The sequence below is a fragment of the Osmerus eperlanus genome, chromosome 18, assembly GCF_963692335.1.
Source record: "Osmerus eperlanus chromosome 18, fOsmEpe2.1, whole genome shotgun sequence".
Classification (NCBI taxonomy): domain Eukaryota; kingdom Metazoa; phylum Chordata; class Actinopteri; order Osmeriformes; family Osmeridae; genus Osmerus; species Osmerus eperlanus.
This window is the reverse complement of record NC_085035.1, coordinates 10,776,463-10,792,520: the sequence shown is the minus strand read 5'-3', so window position 1 is coordinate 10,792,520 and position 16,058 is coordinate 10,776,463. Positions and strand designations below refer to the sequence as shown.

Below are 16,058 nucleotides of genomic sequence, written 5' to 3'. Positions count from 1 at the left end.
TTGTGGTCTCACTGTCAAACTTTGTTGGCGTATGGTTATTATCGCCATAGCTGTTTATTCAGCTATGACGATTTGACCACTTGAGTTGTGATAGAGAGACGCATCTGTTCACACTGATTTCAATAGAAGATATATTTTTATAATGTCCATGTATAAATCTTAGTATTTTTATGAAAACATGTTTTAAGTTGTGATTTAACACCACTGCCCCCCCGCCCGCCCGCCCGCGGCAGGCGTCCCTTATTTTTCTGTATTGAAGGTGGCAACCCTACCCGCAACGTAATAGGAGGGTTAAGAAATAGAGTAGGCTACATTTCCCCCATGTTTAGAATACATAATTTCTCAAATTTATAACAAACCAAATTTGATCAAAATCGGTTTATAATTTAGATTTTGTAGAGAAAGGCAATCTTCTCCAGCTGTGTGTAAAAAATCAGTAAGGCCACTGCCATTACGCAGCGAGTTTCCTGTCGAAGGTCGGGCTGGGGTAGAGGCAAATACGCTTGCAGTAACAATGAAACAGAGGCTTCCCTACACCAGCCGTACAGTATTGTGTTAGTTTGTTTACATTAGTTCACACTAATGTACAAATGCTCAGTGGATATTATATATTATATGTTTAATTCAGTTTGGTTTGCTTGTTAGATAACAAGTTAGTTTTCTAGTTAGAGAGCGATAGTTATAGCTACGTAGGTTAGGCTAACGTTAGTCTAGTTCGCTTTTAGCTAGCTACTAATGATCGAGTCACTAATACAGTGCTACCTCCTTTAACTTAACGCTAGCTACGTCGAGCGTTGTGGAGAACATCGTCAATGCTAGCTAGCCTTTTCCTCCGCACCGGGGGGGTAAAATTAGTTTTTATCAAAACCAACATTGCCAAACAGTTTTAAGATGGATGACAAAGTATTTACCAAGGAATTAGATCAGTGGGTCGAACAACTTAACGAATGCAAGCAGCTATCAGAGAATCAAGTGAGAACGCTTTGTGAAAAGGTGAGAACGAATAGTAGAATAGTACAGTAGCTAGCACTTGCTGGTTGCTCGGAGTCTCGTAGTGCAGGTTACTTCACGTTAATTCACGAGCCTAAGAATGTTAGCCTAAGAGCTAGATCTAACTGTTTAGCGCACTCATATTCCATTATTATTAGCTAGTAGAAAGCCAAAGATGGCTAGCCAGTTAGTTGTGAATACCATCTTTCAAAATACATTTTTAAATGTGTCAGTCCTAATTTAAGATAGCCTGCTGTTGACGTGGTGGGCGACCCATATGTAGATAGCTAGTCAATACAATAACTGCCTTAGCAATGAATGTATCCCAGACTAGCTAGCTGCAATGCAGATATACAACATTATACATGCATAAAATGGAGGAGCAGCCTTGTCTAGTATGTGCAGGGAATATGCACAGATTTTGAATGAGGCGTGTCAATTAATTTCAATCAACAATCATATCATTGGGAGTCAGTTGGCTGAGCGGTGAGGGAGTCGGGCTAGTAATCCGAAGGTTGCCAGTTCGATTCCCGATCATGCCAACTGACGTTGTGTCCTTGGGCAAGGCACTTCACCCTACTTGCCTCGGGGGAATGTCCCTGTACTTACTGTAAGTCGCTCTGGATAAGAGCGTCTGCTAAATGTAAATATCCATGTCATCCAAGCAGTGGGAGCATTGCTTCGTTCAGCATCCTAAAACAGCAACTGCCAGCTTACATGTAATTGGCTCATGCAGAAGTGTAGTCTAAAATTAATAAGCAGTATGTACAAAATGCCTGTGAATTACATTCCCTTACATTATTGAATGAAGAGGACAGGAAACATTTATTTTACAATGCTTATTTGGTATATTTTATACTTTACACCTTTTACTATAACTTGTTCACTCTTGTTTCTTTTCTGGTGTAGGCCAAGGAGATCCTGACCAAGGAATCAAATGTCCAGGAAGTGCGCTGTCCGGTCACGGTGTGCGGAGATGTGCACGGCCAGTTCCATGACCTAATGGAGCTTTTCAGAATCGGGGGGAAGTCACCCGACACCAACTACTTGTTCATGGGAGACTATGTGGACAGAGGCTACTACTCGGTGGAAACAGTCACACTGCTTGTAGCATTAAAGGTTAGTGGCTTTTTAAATCAACATCCCAGAGGTCAATGGCTGGTTGAATTCCTAATCAGAGATCTCAGTGTAGTTTTTGTTTTAGGGCAAAGTCCTGCATTACTGTTTGGTTTTCTACAATAACAAAACATTTCTTTCATTTTTTTGCAAGGTTTTGCAGTTGGTTTTGGAAGTTGGCCTTAAAGAGTAAAGCCGGCTTAAGTGGTGAATTTAGACTGAATAAATACCCCGGTGGAGCAAGTATTGCTGACAAGGGATTTCCTGCAGACTGTTAATTGGACCCGTCAATGGAGTCATACCATTGTCTACACACTTCTGCTTTAAAATTATTGTATACAATTTGATTCATTGGGCTAGGTTTAGAACGAGATTGGGTGGAAATGGGAATTAGGGTCAGCCCTTTTAAGTCACCTGAGAACCAGGGGCCTCAAAACAGAAAAATATCATAACTGCTTGTCCTAAAGTTTCAAAGATAGGATCCTATCTTCCTATTACAGAAGCAGTTCATGAACTCATAGCTGAGTACTATCCTATCTCAGACCTCCTAGCTTATCTTAACGTAAACAATCCTAACTATAACTGTAAATTAGATTTTTCAATTGGCAGTTGTACAGGAAAATTGTATCTTTGCACTCGATCAAATAAAAGCAAATTTAAGGCTATTTTACTCCTGTTTACTGTTAAATTGCTGCCAGGTATGTGTTCTGCCATTTTTTTCCTGCATTCCAAGTCTGCGATTCTCATCAACAGATGTCGCAATGGCTCCCGTTTATGAGTCTTCTGTTATTCAGACAAAGTTAATCTATGAAGATATCTAATATGTGTGTGGTGGCCTGGGGGGTCCGTGTACCTTGTTGCCATTGGTTTTTCTATTTTGCAACCGTGTTGACAAACGCAAAATAGGGCCGTAATATCTTTTGTCACTTTAGTAAGTCGAACACACATTTAAGTATAACGGCTTGTTTTTGGTTGTTTCGTTTTTTGGGGAATAATGAAGTAACCATATAACACAAATGGTATAACGAGCCTTTAATCGTTGTTTTGATTATTCCATATCCCTTATGCTGATATCTGCAAAAAATGAAAAATAGGCACGTAATATCGTTTTGTCCATTTCGGATGTCAGAACCGGATTATGGGGAAATGCTTGATACCGTTGTTTTGTTTTATTTTGGAATTACGGAATAACCATATAACACAAACGGTTTAACGAGCCATTTACTCATTTCTTTGATTGGCTGTATTATGCATACTGGCACAAGTGAAAAAGAGAGAGGGGGAGCGATGTGAAACGATTGGGGGTGTTATTACTTCCGAACACCAGAGGGCAGCAACGACTAGCTTTTTTTTCTTCTGCGATCTGTAGGCCTACAATCTTGACGACATAGCAGCAGGTTCTTTAGTAGAAGACACACACCAAACTCGAGGCACATGTTGACCGAGTTTGCTAGTTGCTACTTAGTTAATAAATCTTCAATGAACCCAAGTTTCTTTAATATATATTAGAAACATTACAAGATAGGACTCCAGTCTGTGTTCAAACAAGGCCAAAAGTGCCATACGGTATCAGTTGAAAAAGACAATCACACCCATGCAAGAAACCCAACCCTCCCTCCCCCCACCTAAATTACCGCTTTCAGCACTGTTGTACGTTTTAAAAAGTGCATTGAGGCAATCATAGTGAGCAAGTTGAGGGCATGTGCGCTACCTTTGCAGTTTACATAGACACACAACTGACAGAGGCACTGTTGTGGATACTTTTTTCAAAGTTCTGATCATATTCTATGTCCAAATTCAACTTCTTCAAAGTCCAAAAACAGCACGGAGCAGCAACGAAAGGGTTCCCAGGAAAATCTGATTTCCTTTGTCAGTGAGCAAATCTTCCCTTTTTATTTATAAAATAACATTATTTTCTCATGTAACCTTTATTCAGTTTGGATTAAATGTAGAGTTAACTTGACCCAAAACATTCAATTTATCTATTCCATTTTGCAAAAGGCCATTGACAATACAATTGTTGTCCTAACATCCATCAATGTACAAAACGTTTTAGTCTACATCAATGCATTCATACCCTGTAACACACAATTAAAAAATGTCCTTTGAAAGAAAATTACTGTTCTGCTTGTGACGATTCATATATTAGCCTACACTTCTGTGCTTAAAGATAGTATACTAGCTTGAGACCACCATAGCTATGGGAATGAGAGTGAATGCAATTAGAGGGGTGGCTGTGTCTACATACAATTTTTCTTGTTGTTTGTTTATAATTTGCATATAAATGTGTACACAACAGTTAGTTCCAACCAAGTAGGTCTACTTTATTTGGACAAAAGGCATTCCATGAGTGCTGACATTTGACAGCTTCAGACAGCATGAGGGGAGGGAGGGGGGGGGGCAGCAGTTACATACAGTTTTTTTCACTGCAGTGCATTAACAGGCAAAAGCAGTGGCACCCCCAGAAATGTTTTATAGGAGTTGCCAGATGGGGCCACTGAAATCCTGGGATGGCACTCCAAAATCAAAAGCCATAACTGAATTTCAGGAATTGTATTATGCTGTTGTAGTATATAGGTTAGTTGAAAACAGCAGCGGACTGGGGAAGGGTGACAGGATCTGAGTGTGGAGATACGTGGATTTATATGCCGGAATGTTTTATATACAGTACACAGTCATCTTTTGTGAATAATACGTAATATGTAGAAAGAGAAGCAGAAAAAATGCAACTCCCTCCCATTACCATTATCTCTAATTCACTGTCCTGAGTCTCATCTGTGTTGTATGTCTGGGAGTCAGATGGCTGAGTGGTTAGGGAATCGGGCTAGTAATCAGAAGGTTGCCAGTTCGATTCCCGGCCGTGCCAAAAAAATGACGACGTGTCCTTGGGCAAGCCTGTCCTTGTGCTGCCTTCGGGTCACATGACCCAAAGATTCATAACGAACCATTGTTGTGTTTACCAAATTTAACCCAATACAAAAACAAATAAAAAATATAGCTGCAAGCAGCAATGAAGGGGCCAAGCAGCATTCGATATGGAAATTCAGTAGCTAAAGAAGCAAAGCAAAACTTTTAATAAAAAACATTCGCTTTTTTAAAATCGCATTATACTTTTCGGCAACGTGGTGGCGCTACCCCGAAACCTTCGATTACCTTCACGGTGTTGCGCAAAAGACGTACACCGAGTTTTGTAATGATAAGCGTTTGGTAAATATGTCATTTTGAGACAAAATGCACTGGCTAGATGTAGCAGCGTTATATCTACAAAGCACAATGAATCCGCTTCTTCTTGACTATAAATCCCCTGACAATAAAACGTTATCGTTACCATTGTGATTATACTGCTAGACAGCTACTGTGGTGTACCTGGCTTCGCTAAACAGATGATCCAGTATCAAGACTTGCTTGACGACTGTGGTTGGATTCGATCCTACGACCTTGCATTTCAAAGGAGCCCGTCTTATCACAGTGAGCTATTCTCGCTGCTGGGAAATGCTGTGTTCGGTTACTTTATTAAAAAAAGGAAGCCGTTTCTCCCGTGGCAAGCTTTGTCAGATTTGACCCAAGTATAAACAGCTGTAATTCAGTCATATTTTGACATATCAAGGTGATTGTGGTAGGAAGATGATTAAACTTTATCATTACCATTATGATTATACTGCCAGACAGCTACTGTGGCGTACCTGGCTTCGCTAAACAGATGATCCGGTATCACGACATACTTGATGACTGTGGCTGGATTCGATCCTACGACCTTGCATTTCAAAGGAGCCCGTCTTATCCCAGTGAGCTATTCTCGCTGCTGGGAAAGGCTGTGTTCGGTTACTTAAAAAAAAAAAATGAAGCCGTTTCTCCCGTGGCGAGCTGTGTCAGATTTGACCCAAGTATAAACAGCTGTAATTCAGTCATATTTTGACATACCAAGGTGATTGTGGTAGGAAGATGATTAGATGACATGCTCGCGATGACATTTCCAAAGTTTCGTCTCCATACGGTAAACCGTCGCAGAGACAAGGCCTCACGTCCGCTATGGCGTGCTCTTTGTCAAAATCGTTTGCGCGTAACTCGTGAATGGTTTCACTTATTGATGCCATTTTGATAACTTTTTGCCTGCGTGGTCTGAAGATGATCTCTTACAATTTTCATGAAAATCGGAGCAACGGCCTAAGAGGAGTTTGAAAAAGTTGGCATTTCTTAAAATGCAAATCACAGAAAAACCTTCGGGACGACAATGACGCCATAGGGTTCAGTTGAATCGTCTGCGTCTAAGGAATCCGATGAAACCTCACTTAAGAAAAACGGTCTCATGGTTCAAAAGTTATGGCCGTAAACGCACCTCCAACTTTGACACCTTGGTGGCGCTATAGTGCTTCATGGATCGACATGAAACTTGGTGATAAATAGTCAGGAGACCGTTCCAAATCAGTGTGCCAAATTTCAAAACTTTTCACCAATCGCTATGCATAATAATAATAATAATAATAATAAAACTAACAAAAACAATAGGTGGCCCCTAATAATTTTCTTTTAACCTTTGCAATGTGGGGGGTCTGAGACAGCCCAACGGTTAAAAGAAAATGCTTCACTTTGTTTTTGTATGCGGTAAAGTTGTTGCAATACGACGGTGGGTCACAATGACTGATGGGTCAGAATGACCCGAAGATAACACAAGGGTTAAATGGTCTCTCAGTTTGGTTCAGTAGGCTACACAGTCATGGGGAAGACTGCTGACTTGACAGTTGTCCAGAAGACGATCATTGACACCCTGCACAAGGAGGGTAAGACACAAAAGGTCATTGCTAAAGAAGCTGGCTGTTCTTAGAGTGCTGTATCCAAGCACATTAATGGAAAGTTGAATGGAATAAAAAAATGTGGTAGAAAAAGGTGCACAAGCAACAGTGATAACCGCAACCTTGAGAGGATTGTGAAACGAAGGCCATTCAAGAATTTGGGGGAGATTCACAAGGAGTGGACTGCAGCTGGAGTCCGTGCTTTAAGAGCCACAGACGTATCCAGGACATGGGCTTCAACTGTCGCATTCCTTGTATCAAGCCACTCTTGAACTACAGACAACGTCAAAGGCGTCCTACCTGGGCTAAGGACAAAAAGGACTGGACTGTTGCTCAGTGGTCCAAAATTCTCTTCTCAGATGAGAGTACATTTTGCATTTCATTTGGAAATCAAGGTCCCAGAGTCTGGAGGAAGAGAGGAGAGGGACAGAATCCAAGTTGCTTGAGGTCGAGTGTAAAGTTTCCACAGTCAGTGATGGTTTGGGGTGCCTTGTCATCTGCTGGTGTTGGTCCACTGTGTTTTCTCAGGTCCAAGGTCAGCGCAGCCGTCTACCAGGAAGTTTTAGAGCACTTCATGCTTCCCTCTGCTGACCAGCTTTATGGAGATGGGGATTTCGTTTTCCAGCAGGACTTGGCACCTGCACACACTGCCAAAGGTACCAGTACCTGGTTTAAGGACCATGGTATCCCTGTGCTTGATTGGCCAGCAAACTTGCCTGACCTGAAGAGGAAGATGTGAGACACCAGACCCAACAACGCAGAAGAGTTGAAGGCCGCTATCAGAGCAACTTGGGCTTCCATAACACCTCAGCAGTGACACAGCCCCGACCAAGTATTGAGTGTTGTACATGTTCATACTTTTCAGTAGTCCAACATTTCTTTTTTTTTTAATTCGTCTTAAGTAATATTCTAATTTTCTGAGATACTGAATTTTGGGTTTTCATTAGCTGTCCGTTATAATCATCAAAATTAAAAGAAATAAGCACTTGAAATATATCAGACTGTGTGTAATGAATCTATATAATATAGGAGTTTCACTTTTTGAATCGAATTACTGAAATAAATCAACTTTTTGATGATATTCTAATTTATTGAGATGCACCTGTATATATATATTAGGGATGTCAAAGTTAACACAATAACGCGTTAATGTAATCTCACTTTAATGCGATTTAAAAAAAAAGTGTCGTTAACGCAGGTTTCTTTTTGACCCTGGGAATCACCTGTTGTTACATGACTTCGACTGCCGACTGTAGCTGAATTATGGATAGATATTGTCAGGCTGAGTTTAGTTATCAACGAAGTACTTCCAGTCTAAAATATCCAAGCAAAGCACACAGCTTGCAGCAGCAGCGTTAGCAGCAACAGCGTTCGATCCGGTAATATACGGCAGACAACACTCAACAATGTTCGACAAAAATCAATGCCTGTCAACAGCAAATTAACTATAGCGTTAGCTCGATGGATCGCCACAGCATCAGGCCGATTTACATAGCGGAGGACAAAGGTCTGCGTGACATAATTCAGATTGTGTCCAATGTGTTGTATGTTAAATATTGTACAGTGTGTGGGTGAATAAATCTCCCTCACAATTTCCTCTTGTTATCCAGTTATTTGATCTTTTATTGTGGTAAAATCTGAACAGCTAAAATAAATTAAATACATTTGTGATTAACCATATGCGATTAATCACGATTAAATATTTTCATCGCTTGACAGCCCTAATACACGCGTTCCAAATTATTATGCTAATTGGATTTAAGTGTCATAAACATTTATTTTGTTTTTCAATTAAACTCATGGATGGTATTGTGTCTCAGGGCTCTTTGGATCACTGAAATCAATCTCAGACACCTGTGATAATTAGTTTGCCAGGTGAGCCCACTTAAAGGAAAACTACTTAAGCAATATGGGAAAGAAAAAAGATCTCTCTGTTGCCAAAAAAGTGCAATGCCTTGGACAAGGTATGAAAACATTAGATATTTCACAAAAACTTAAGCGTGATCATCGTACTGTGAAGAGATTTGTGGCTGATTCAGAGCACAGATGGGTTTGGGCAGATAAAGGCATAAGGAGGAAGGTTTCTGATAGACAAATTCATCGGATTAAGAGAGCAGCCATTACAAAGCAGCAAACAGGTATTTGAAGCTGCTGATACTTCTGGAGTCCCGCAAACTTCAAGGTGTAGGATCCTCCAAAGGCTTGCAGTTGTGCATAAGCCTACTATTCGGCCACCCCTAACCAATGCTCACAAGCAGAAATACATGAAGACTACACAAAGAATACATGAAGACTATTAGCAGTCAGCATAATAGCAGTCTTGTTTACTGATGAGTGCCGTGCAACCCTGGATGGTCCAGATGGATGGAGTAGTGGATGGTTGGTGGATGGACACCATGTCCCAACAAGGATGTGGCGGAGTTATGTTTTGGGCCGGAATCATGGGGAGAGAGCTGGTAGGCCCCTTCAGGGTCTCTGAAGGTGTGAAAATGACATCGGCAAAGTATATAGAGTTTCTGACTGACCACTTTTCCATGGTACAAAAAGAAGAACCGTGCTTTCCTTTGCTCGAAGATATCATTTGCATAATAATTTGGAACAATTTGTTCATAATTTGTAATTATGAGCAAAATGAGAAATTTAATTATACCAAGTGCTTTTGTGTCACATACATTTGTGTGTAGACAATGGTATAAGCGCAATTCTTATGTCCCATTATTTTAGAGCTGCAACAATAATTTACAATGGTAGATTGCAAATAAGTTATGTTTTGTAAAGCAGATAAACGTAACTAATAACCATATTTTTGGATGTATTCAAACATGGGTCAAACGAATCATTAGCCGATAAATTACCAATGAAAATCTGTGTGTAAGGCGAATTAGTGGATACTCAAACTATTGTTACTCAGACTATAGTTTGCGATCAGTAGGTCGATTGAAGGAGCTATTGAAATTGTCTCATACACATTCAAGGGTCTGATAGATCCAGTTATCCTGGCAAAACGGTTATTGTTCTTTATTTATTGACGGCACGGTCCAAGTATTGCAAAAATGAGAGGTGTAATAGTTTGGAACTTCTAAGCTAGGCGCTACGATCTCTGCTTGCTCTCCCATTTATCCAGCTCTCAAATGTTTGCTCCCTGAACAATAAATTGTACTGCGGCGTGTTTCAACACAAAATGGTGCTAAACTCTATGCTAGTTTCTAATTAGGCTACTGCTCATCGCTGGTGGAGCTTATGACTGTCGTGCTAACACTTGTAGTTTAGCTCTCTTGGATCTCTTGTTCTGGACGAAAAAAATAAATTATAGCCTACATTTAGTCCTGGTACGCTAACAGAGCAATCACATAAAAGTTTGTTTACTAACTTTACTAACGGTCCCAACACAAGCTCTTCTCCTGTCTGCCCCCCCAATGATGGAATCAATTCCCCACCTCCATCAGGGACATTGATGGCGGGTCTCCCCACCTTCAAGAAAAGGCTCAAGACGCACTTGTTCCGGGAGTACAACGGCTCTTAGGAATGCTTGGCTGGACCTGATGTTAGTTTCCTCCAGGATCATAATGACTCGTATTGAGAGACTTGTTGCTCTTGTTGGTTAGTTGTAACGGTTTCAAATGATTGTACTCGCTGTGAAATATTTTACTGTTGATTGTTTTTTCTACAGGTACACTCTTGCACTCTTGTGGGGAGTTTCATGTTGTTCAATTGTAACTTGTTTAACAGCATGCTCTTATGGTTCTTCCCTTTGGCACTTATTTGGTTTTTCACAATGTATGTACATGTTTTGGCTGCTCGCAATGTTTGGGGCTATCTCGTTGTTATGATCAGTGACCTATGCTCTATTGAAAAGCTCTCTCTTGGAAGTCGCTTTGGATAAAAGCGTCTGCTAAATGCATAAATGTAAATGTAACTACAAGTGTGAACACAGCAGTCATAAGCTCCTTCAGCGATGAGCAGTAGCCTAATTAGAAACTAGCATAGGGTTTTAGCATTTCGTGTTGATGTAAACATACAAGCCACAGTACAATTTTTTGTTCAGGGAGCAAACATTTGAGAGCTGGATAAATGGGAGAGTAAGCAGAGATCGTAGCTTCTAGCTTAGAAGTTCTAAACTAATACACTTCTCTCATTTTTGCAATACATGGACTGTGCCCTGTCAATAAAAGGAACTGACTACTTGCATCAAGAAAAACAAAAAATGTATTGCAAGTTTTTTGAAATTGTTTGTTAACATAGTCAAACGGTGCAAAATCTAATTAGGTATGCGCTAATCTGCATAAATACCACAACATATCTAAACATTGGATATAGCCAGGTGAAAATGTCTTGTTGAATCTTGTTGACATATAACAGTAAAAGACTATAGAGGCAAACAAATGTCACCATAAGGGGCAGAGATGTCATTTATAACTTTAACAAGAGCTGTTTCAGTGCTGTGATTAGCACGAAAACCTGACTGAAAGTAATCAAGGCAGTTATTCAGTGTAAAAAATGTGGTTAGCTGATTAAAGATAATTTTTTCAATAATTTTGCCTACGAATCAGACCCTCCAGGAATTTGCGATGTTGCGATCGCACCAATTCACGCAAATTCAACGATTCCCCGCGAATTCAGCGCAACGTTGCAATTTTAACCAATCACCGCAATTTTCCCGCAACTTTTACCAGTCATCGTCGTCTCCCACAACTCTCTCCAGTAGGGGTTAAATCCAGTGTTGCGCCTGAACGCGTTCATTGAACGAAAGTTCATGAACTCGTTGATAATTTTGGTGAACGTGAACTGAACGTACTGTATTACTGCCTGATGAACAATACTGTGAATGCGTTCATTCTGGTGTCTGTGAACTCTTTCACTCTTTTTAATTTCGTTCAATAAGGTGCCAGATTTCTAGAGACTTCCAGGCGAAAAACACATCCGTAACAGTCCTGTATCCAGGGTTGCCCAACCAGTCAATTGCTGCGTGTGCTTTCTTCTACTGTCTATGCCTGGCAAGCGTGAGAGCGCCGAGTTGCCTAGAGGCCGAGAGCAGTATTGCAGACAGATAGAGATTTCAATCTTTTTTGTAAAAAAAAGGGAGATTCCTCCCTTCAATGCATGCAAATGTAAATCCTGGTTAGATAAGGATAAATAATGTGATATGATGAAAATTGGCATGGTCGTAAAGTTATTTAGGGGACCATTTCTCAATGGTTTTATTCTTTGATGAATGTTAGTTAATTACTTAATTTTCAACCAATAACTCAATTAAAATTACAAAGAGGGAAATTCGCAAATTTTTATCGCGACTTTCACTTGCTCCCGCAATTTCATCGCAACAAACACCTAAAAAACACCGCAACTTTCATCGCAACTTTTTGGAAAAGCAACTATCACAAAAAAGGCCCGCGAAATCCTGGGGGGACTGGTAAATTGGATATGGGCCTGTAGTTGTTTAATGTGGAGGCATCCAGGTTATTCTTTTTCAGTAGGGGTTTTACAACAGCTGTTTTCAGGGAGTTAGGGAATGTGCCAGTCTGTAATGATGTATTTATGATTTCAAGCAGATTTGTCGTTATGAGGTAAATGACAGATTAAAAAAAAAAACTGGTAGGTAGAATATCCAATTCACATGTGGAAGAGTTGAGGTTTTGTATGTTTTTTTCAAGAATTTCAATGTTATGTTACATGCATTAATTCTGTTTGAGTGTTCTCGTAGGGCAATAGGGCAAGTAGTATTCAGCCCATTCACCTTTTCTTGTGTATTTGAATGTTTGTTCTCCCATTGGCTGCTTAAAGTCTTATTGTTGTTGGTAACCATTAGTAACCATCTCTCGGTAAAGCAAGCTAGGTAATGTTCTTTTCTTTTTATCTGGCTCGATATTCCTGTGTAAGCCTAGTGGCACTACGTACCCACCAGCCAGAATCCAGCAGACGTAGCAACAAGATCAGTACCTGCAGCGCTACTCTCGAACACCAGTTGGCTAACCGGACCAAAGTTCCTGCTGCTACCTACAAAAGAAGACACTCCTGCAGAAACATCCTATGACCTCGTAGACCCTGATTTGGATGCAGAAGTTCGAACCCACCTCACAACGTGTACTAACACGAACCTGGGCTCTCAGCGATTAGAAAGGTTCTCTACTTGGCAGTCTCTCATCAGAGCCACAGCCACTCTGATCCACATCATCGAGACTACCAGAGCCAAGACTGCAAAACAGGAGATAAAATGTGAAGGCTGGCATCATTGTCCGAAAGTCCACACATCTGAGAATCTGTCGAAAGCGAAAAAGGTCATCATTGGATGTGTCCAAAGCAAAACATATCAAACTGAGATGTCTCGTCTGAAGCAAGGGAGGGACATTCAGAATGACAGTCCATTGAGGAAGTTGGATCCTTTCCTCGATGACAAGGGATTTCTGAGAATCGGGGCAGACTTCATCATTCAACTCTCACAGCAGAAGAGAAACACCCACTCATCGTCTATGGTCGCAGCCACGTTGGTACTCTACTCATCAACTACTACCACGAGAGGGTCAAGCACCAAGGCCGGGTTTTCACGGAGGGAGCTATACGTTCTGATGGCATCTGGATCGTTGGAGCCAAGAGATGTATCGCGAGACATTTGTACAGGTGTGTGACGTGTAACAAGCTCCGAGGTAAGAAAACCGAGCAAAAACTGGCTGACCTCCCTTCAGATCGGCTAAGCACAGAGCCGCCCTTCACCAATGTAGGTATCGACTTGTTTGGCCCTTGGAGTATATCGACTAGACGCACCCGTGGAGGTGCTGCCAACAGCAAGAGGTGGGCAGTAATCTTCACCTGCCTCAGCGTGCGTGCTGTTCATATAGAGCTAATTGAGGCCATGGACACATCGAGCTTCATAAATGCTCTTCGTCGTTTCCTTGCCATCCGGGGTCCAGTGAAGCTGAGCCGCTCCGACTGTGGCACGAATTTCAAGGGAGCCTGCACAGAACTTAAAGTACTCCTGCAAGATGACAAGGAGCCCAATGTCTCCAGGTTCCTCAACGAAGAAGGCTGTACATGGATCTTTAATCCGGCCCATTCTTCTCACATAAGTGGTCCGTGGGAGAGGATGATTGGGGTCTCCAGGAGGATTCTGGATTCCATGCTGTCCCAAATCCAACCTTTTCATCTTACCCACGAAGTTCTATCTACAATCATGGCAGAGGTGTCCGCCGTAATCAACGCCAGACCTCTGACCACCATCTCAACAGATGTAAATGCTCCATCTCTTCTTACACCTACCATGATCCTTACCCAGAAAATCTGCAGTCCTCCACAACCTCCGGGGTGCTTTGTTGATGCCGATCTACACCGCCAGCAATGGAGAAGAGTCCAGCACTTGGCCAACACCTTTTGGGAGAGGTGGAGGCGCGAGTATCTCTCTACACTCCAGAGTCGCTCCAAGTGGCAAAAGAGCCATCCCAACATCAAGGAAGGAGACCTAGTGCTTCTTCGTGATACTCAGGTGAAGAGGATCCAGTGGCCCATGGCGTTGGTCACGAAGACCTTCGCTGCAAGCAACGGCAAGGTCAGGAAGTTGGAGCTCAGGGTTTCCAGAGGAAGGACTTCCAAGACTTTCCTCCGGCCCATCACTGAAGTGGTGGTCCTCATATCCCATTAGGGTGACATAGACTCTCTCAACTCTCGGGTGTTTAGTCTTTCTTAGTGTTATTGTGTTCAATACCAGGCAGGGAGTGTAATTTTACATGCATTCATTCTGTTTGAGTGTTCTCGTAGGGCAATAAGTAGTATTCAGCCCATTCGCCTTTTCTTGTGTATTTGAATGTTTGTTCTCCCATTGGCTGCTTAAAGTCTCATTGTTGTTGGTAACCATTGGTAACCATCTCTCGGTAAAGCAAGCTAGGTAATGTTATTTTCTTTTTATCTGGCTCGATCTGCCTGTGTAAGCCTTGGTAAAGCTTTGTTTTTTCACACTCTTGGAAATGATTTATGGAAACGCTGTACTTCAATAAACGAACGTACAAGTTAACGTTCATAACGGACTACGCTTCTTCGTAATTGGAGCTACCTAGCGCTACTCCGGTTAACTCAATAGTGTTTAGCTATCTGGTGATGAATGCCTCGCTACGCGCTCAGGGGTCTCATTTATAAAGCTTGCGTACACACAAAACGGGGCTGAAAATGTGCGTACGCCACTTTCCACGCAAAGGTTGTGATTTATAAAAAACAAACTTGACGGGAGAATGTGCGGTCCTCCACGCAAATTCTGACCCTCCCGTAGGCCTACGCACATTTTGGAAAAAGTTGGAATTGGCGACACAGATGACCGTACTGTAGTCAGACTGCAGAAAGAACGATTACTCATAATATTTATATATTGTTTTCCTCACACACTTTTTTCACTCGATTTCATCATTATCATGAAGATTTAATCCAGCAGTATTATTTTAGCTTGTACTGAGTGATAATTGTTCCATAACAATCAACTCAAATTTTAAATCAAAATTCAGCGCTGTCTCACCATCATATTGTCAACTACCGGAGTGCAGGAGGGGGAAATGCCCGACTGCATGGAATGCAGATAACATCACATATCCTACCTTTAAATAACTGCAGAATACAGTGTATAACTAAATATATTTATTTAATGCATATATAATCATATGTCAAAAACTGGAAATACAGTCGTTAAGCTCCCGTGCAATCGCTACACTCCACGTCATCAGTCCAGACTTTAATAGATTACTGTTCATAACAAAACGCTTTTGTTTTCAAATTGTATCTCGACTCGCGGTATCACTGGCACAGTTGACGCCACTCGCACAGTTTTTGTAATTGGTGATCTACCGGCCACCACATTTTCGGAGTTTTCGGGCTCCACCAATAGGCTAACAGTGTCTGAGAAGTTGTCATGCGCTATGATTCACCGTAAAGAACAATCGCATGCCAGGGTCATGATGAGATACTAGATTAGCATTCATGAGGTGCTTTGCATTGACTATTTATGGTAAAAAAATGGGCGTGTTCAGGGCGGGGTACAATGCTGATTCACGTACGCACACTTGTGGGTAATCTGTGATTTATAAAGGGAACATTGCGTACAGGTGTGCGTACGCACTGTTTTATAAATCAGAATTTTTGTGTGCGTACGCCATTTTAGGCTTTTGGGCGTGCGTACACTTTTAGTAAAAA

General features: G+C 41.4%; 2 protein-coding genes across 2 annotated transcripts in view; both read left to right on the top strand.

Annotated features, from left to right (window-relative positions):
* Nucleotides 1–497: 497 nt before the first annotated feature.
* ppp2cb (protein phosphatase 2, catalytic subunit, beta isozyme) overlaps nt 498–16,058 on the top strand; it is a 31,231-nt gene continuing 15,670 nt past the window's right edge. Inside the window, exons 1-2 of the mRNA XM_062484732.1 lie at nt 498–993; nt 1,900–2,109. Coding sequence (XP_062340716.1) covers nt 892–993; nt 1,900–2,109 — 312 coding nt within the window. The 5' untranslated portion in view covers nt 498–891. The remainder of the gene's footprint in view (nt 994–1,899; nt 2,110–16,058) is intronic.
* Nucleotides 13,214–14,526, top strand: LOC134039033 (uncharacterized). Its single transcript, XM_062484781.1, has 2 exons — nt 13,214–13,253; nt 13,337–14,526. The coding sequence occupies exons 1-2, from the start codon at nt 13,214–13,216 to the stop codon at nt 14,524–14,526; spliced, it is 1,230 nt and encodes a 409-aa protein (XP_062340765.1).

Bases quoted from the DNA above. Each gene is read 5' to 3' on its own strand.
- LOC134039033 (XM_062484781.1), top strand. From the start codon at position 13,214: ATGTCTCGTCTGAAGCAAGGGAGGGACATTCAGAATGACA. The intron at 13,254-13,336 runs GTCCATTGAGGA...CAACTCTCACAG, and splicing joins GAGGGACATTCAGAATGACA to CAGAAGAGAAACACCCACTC.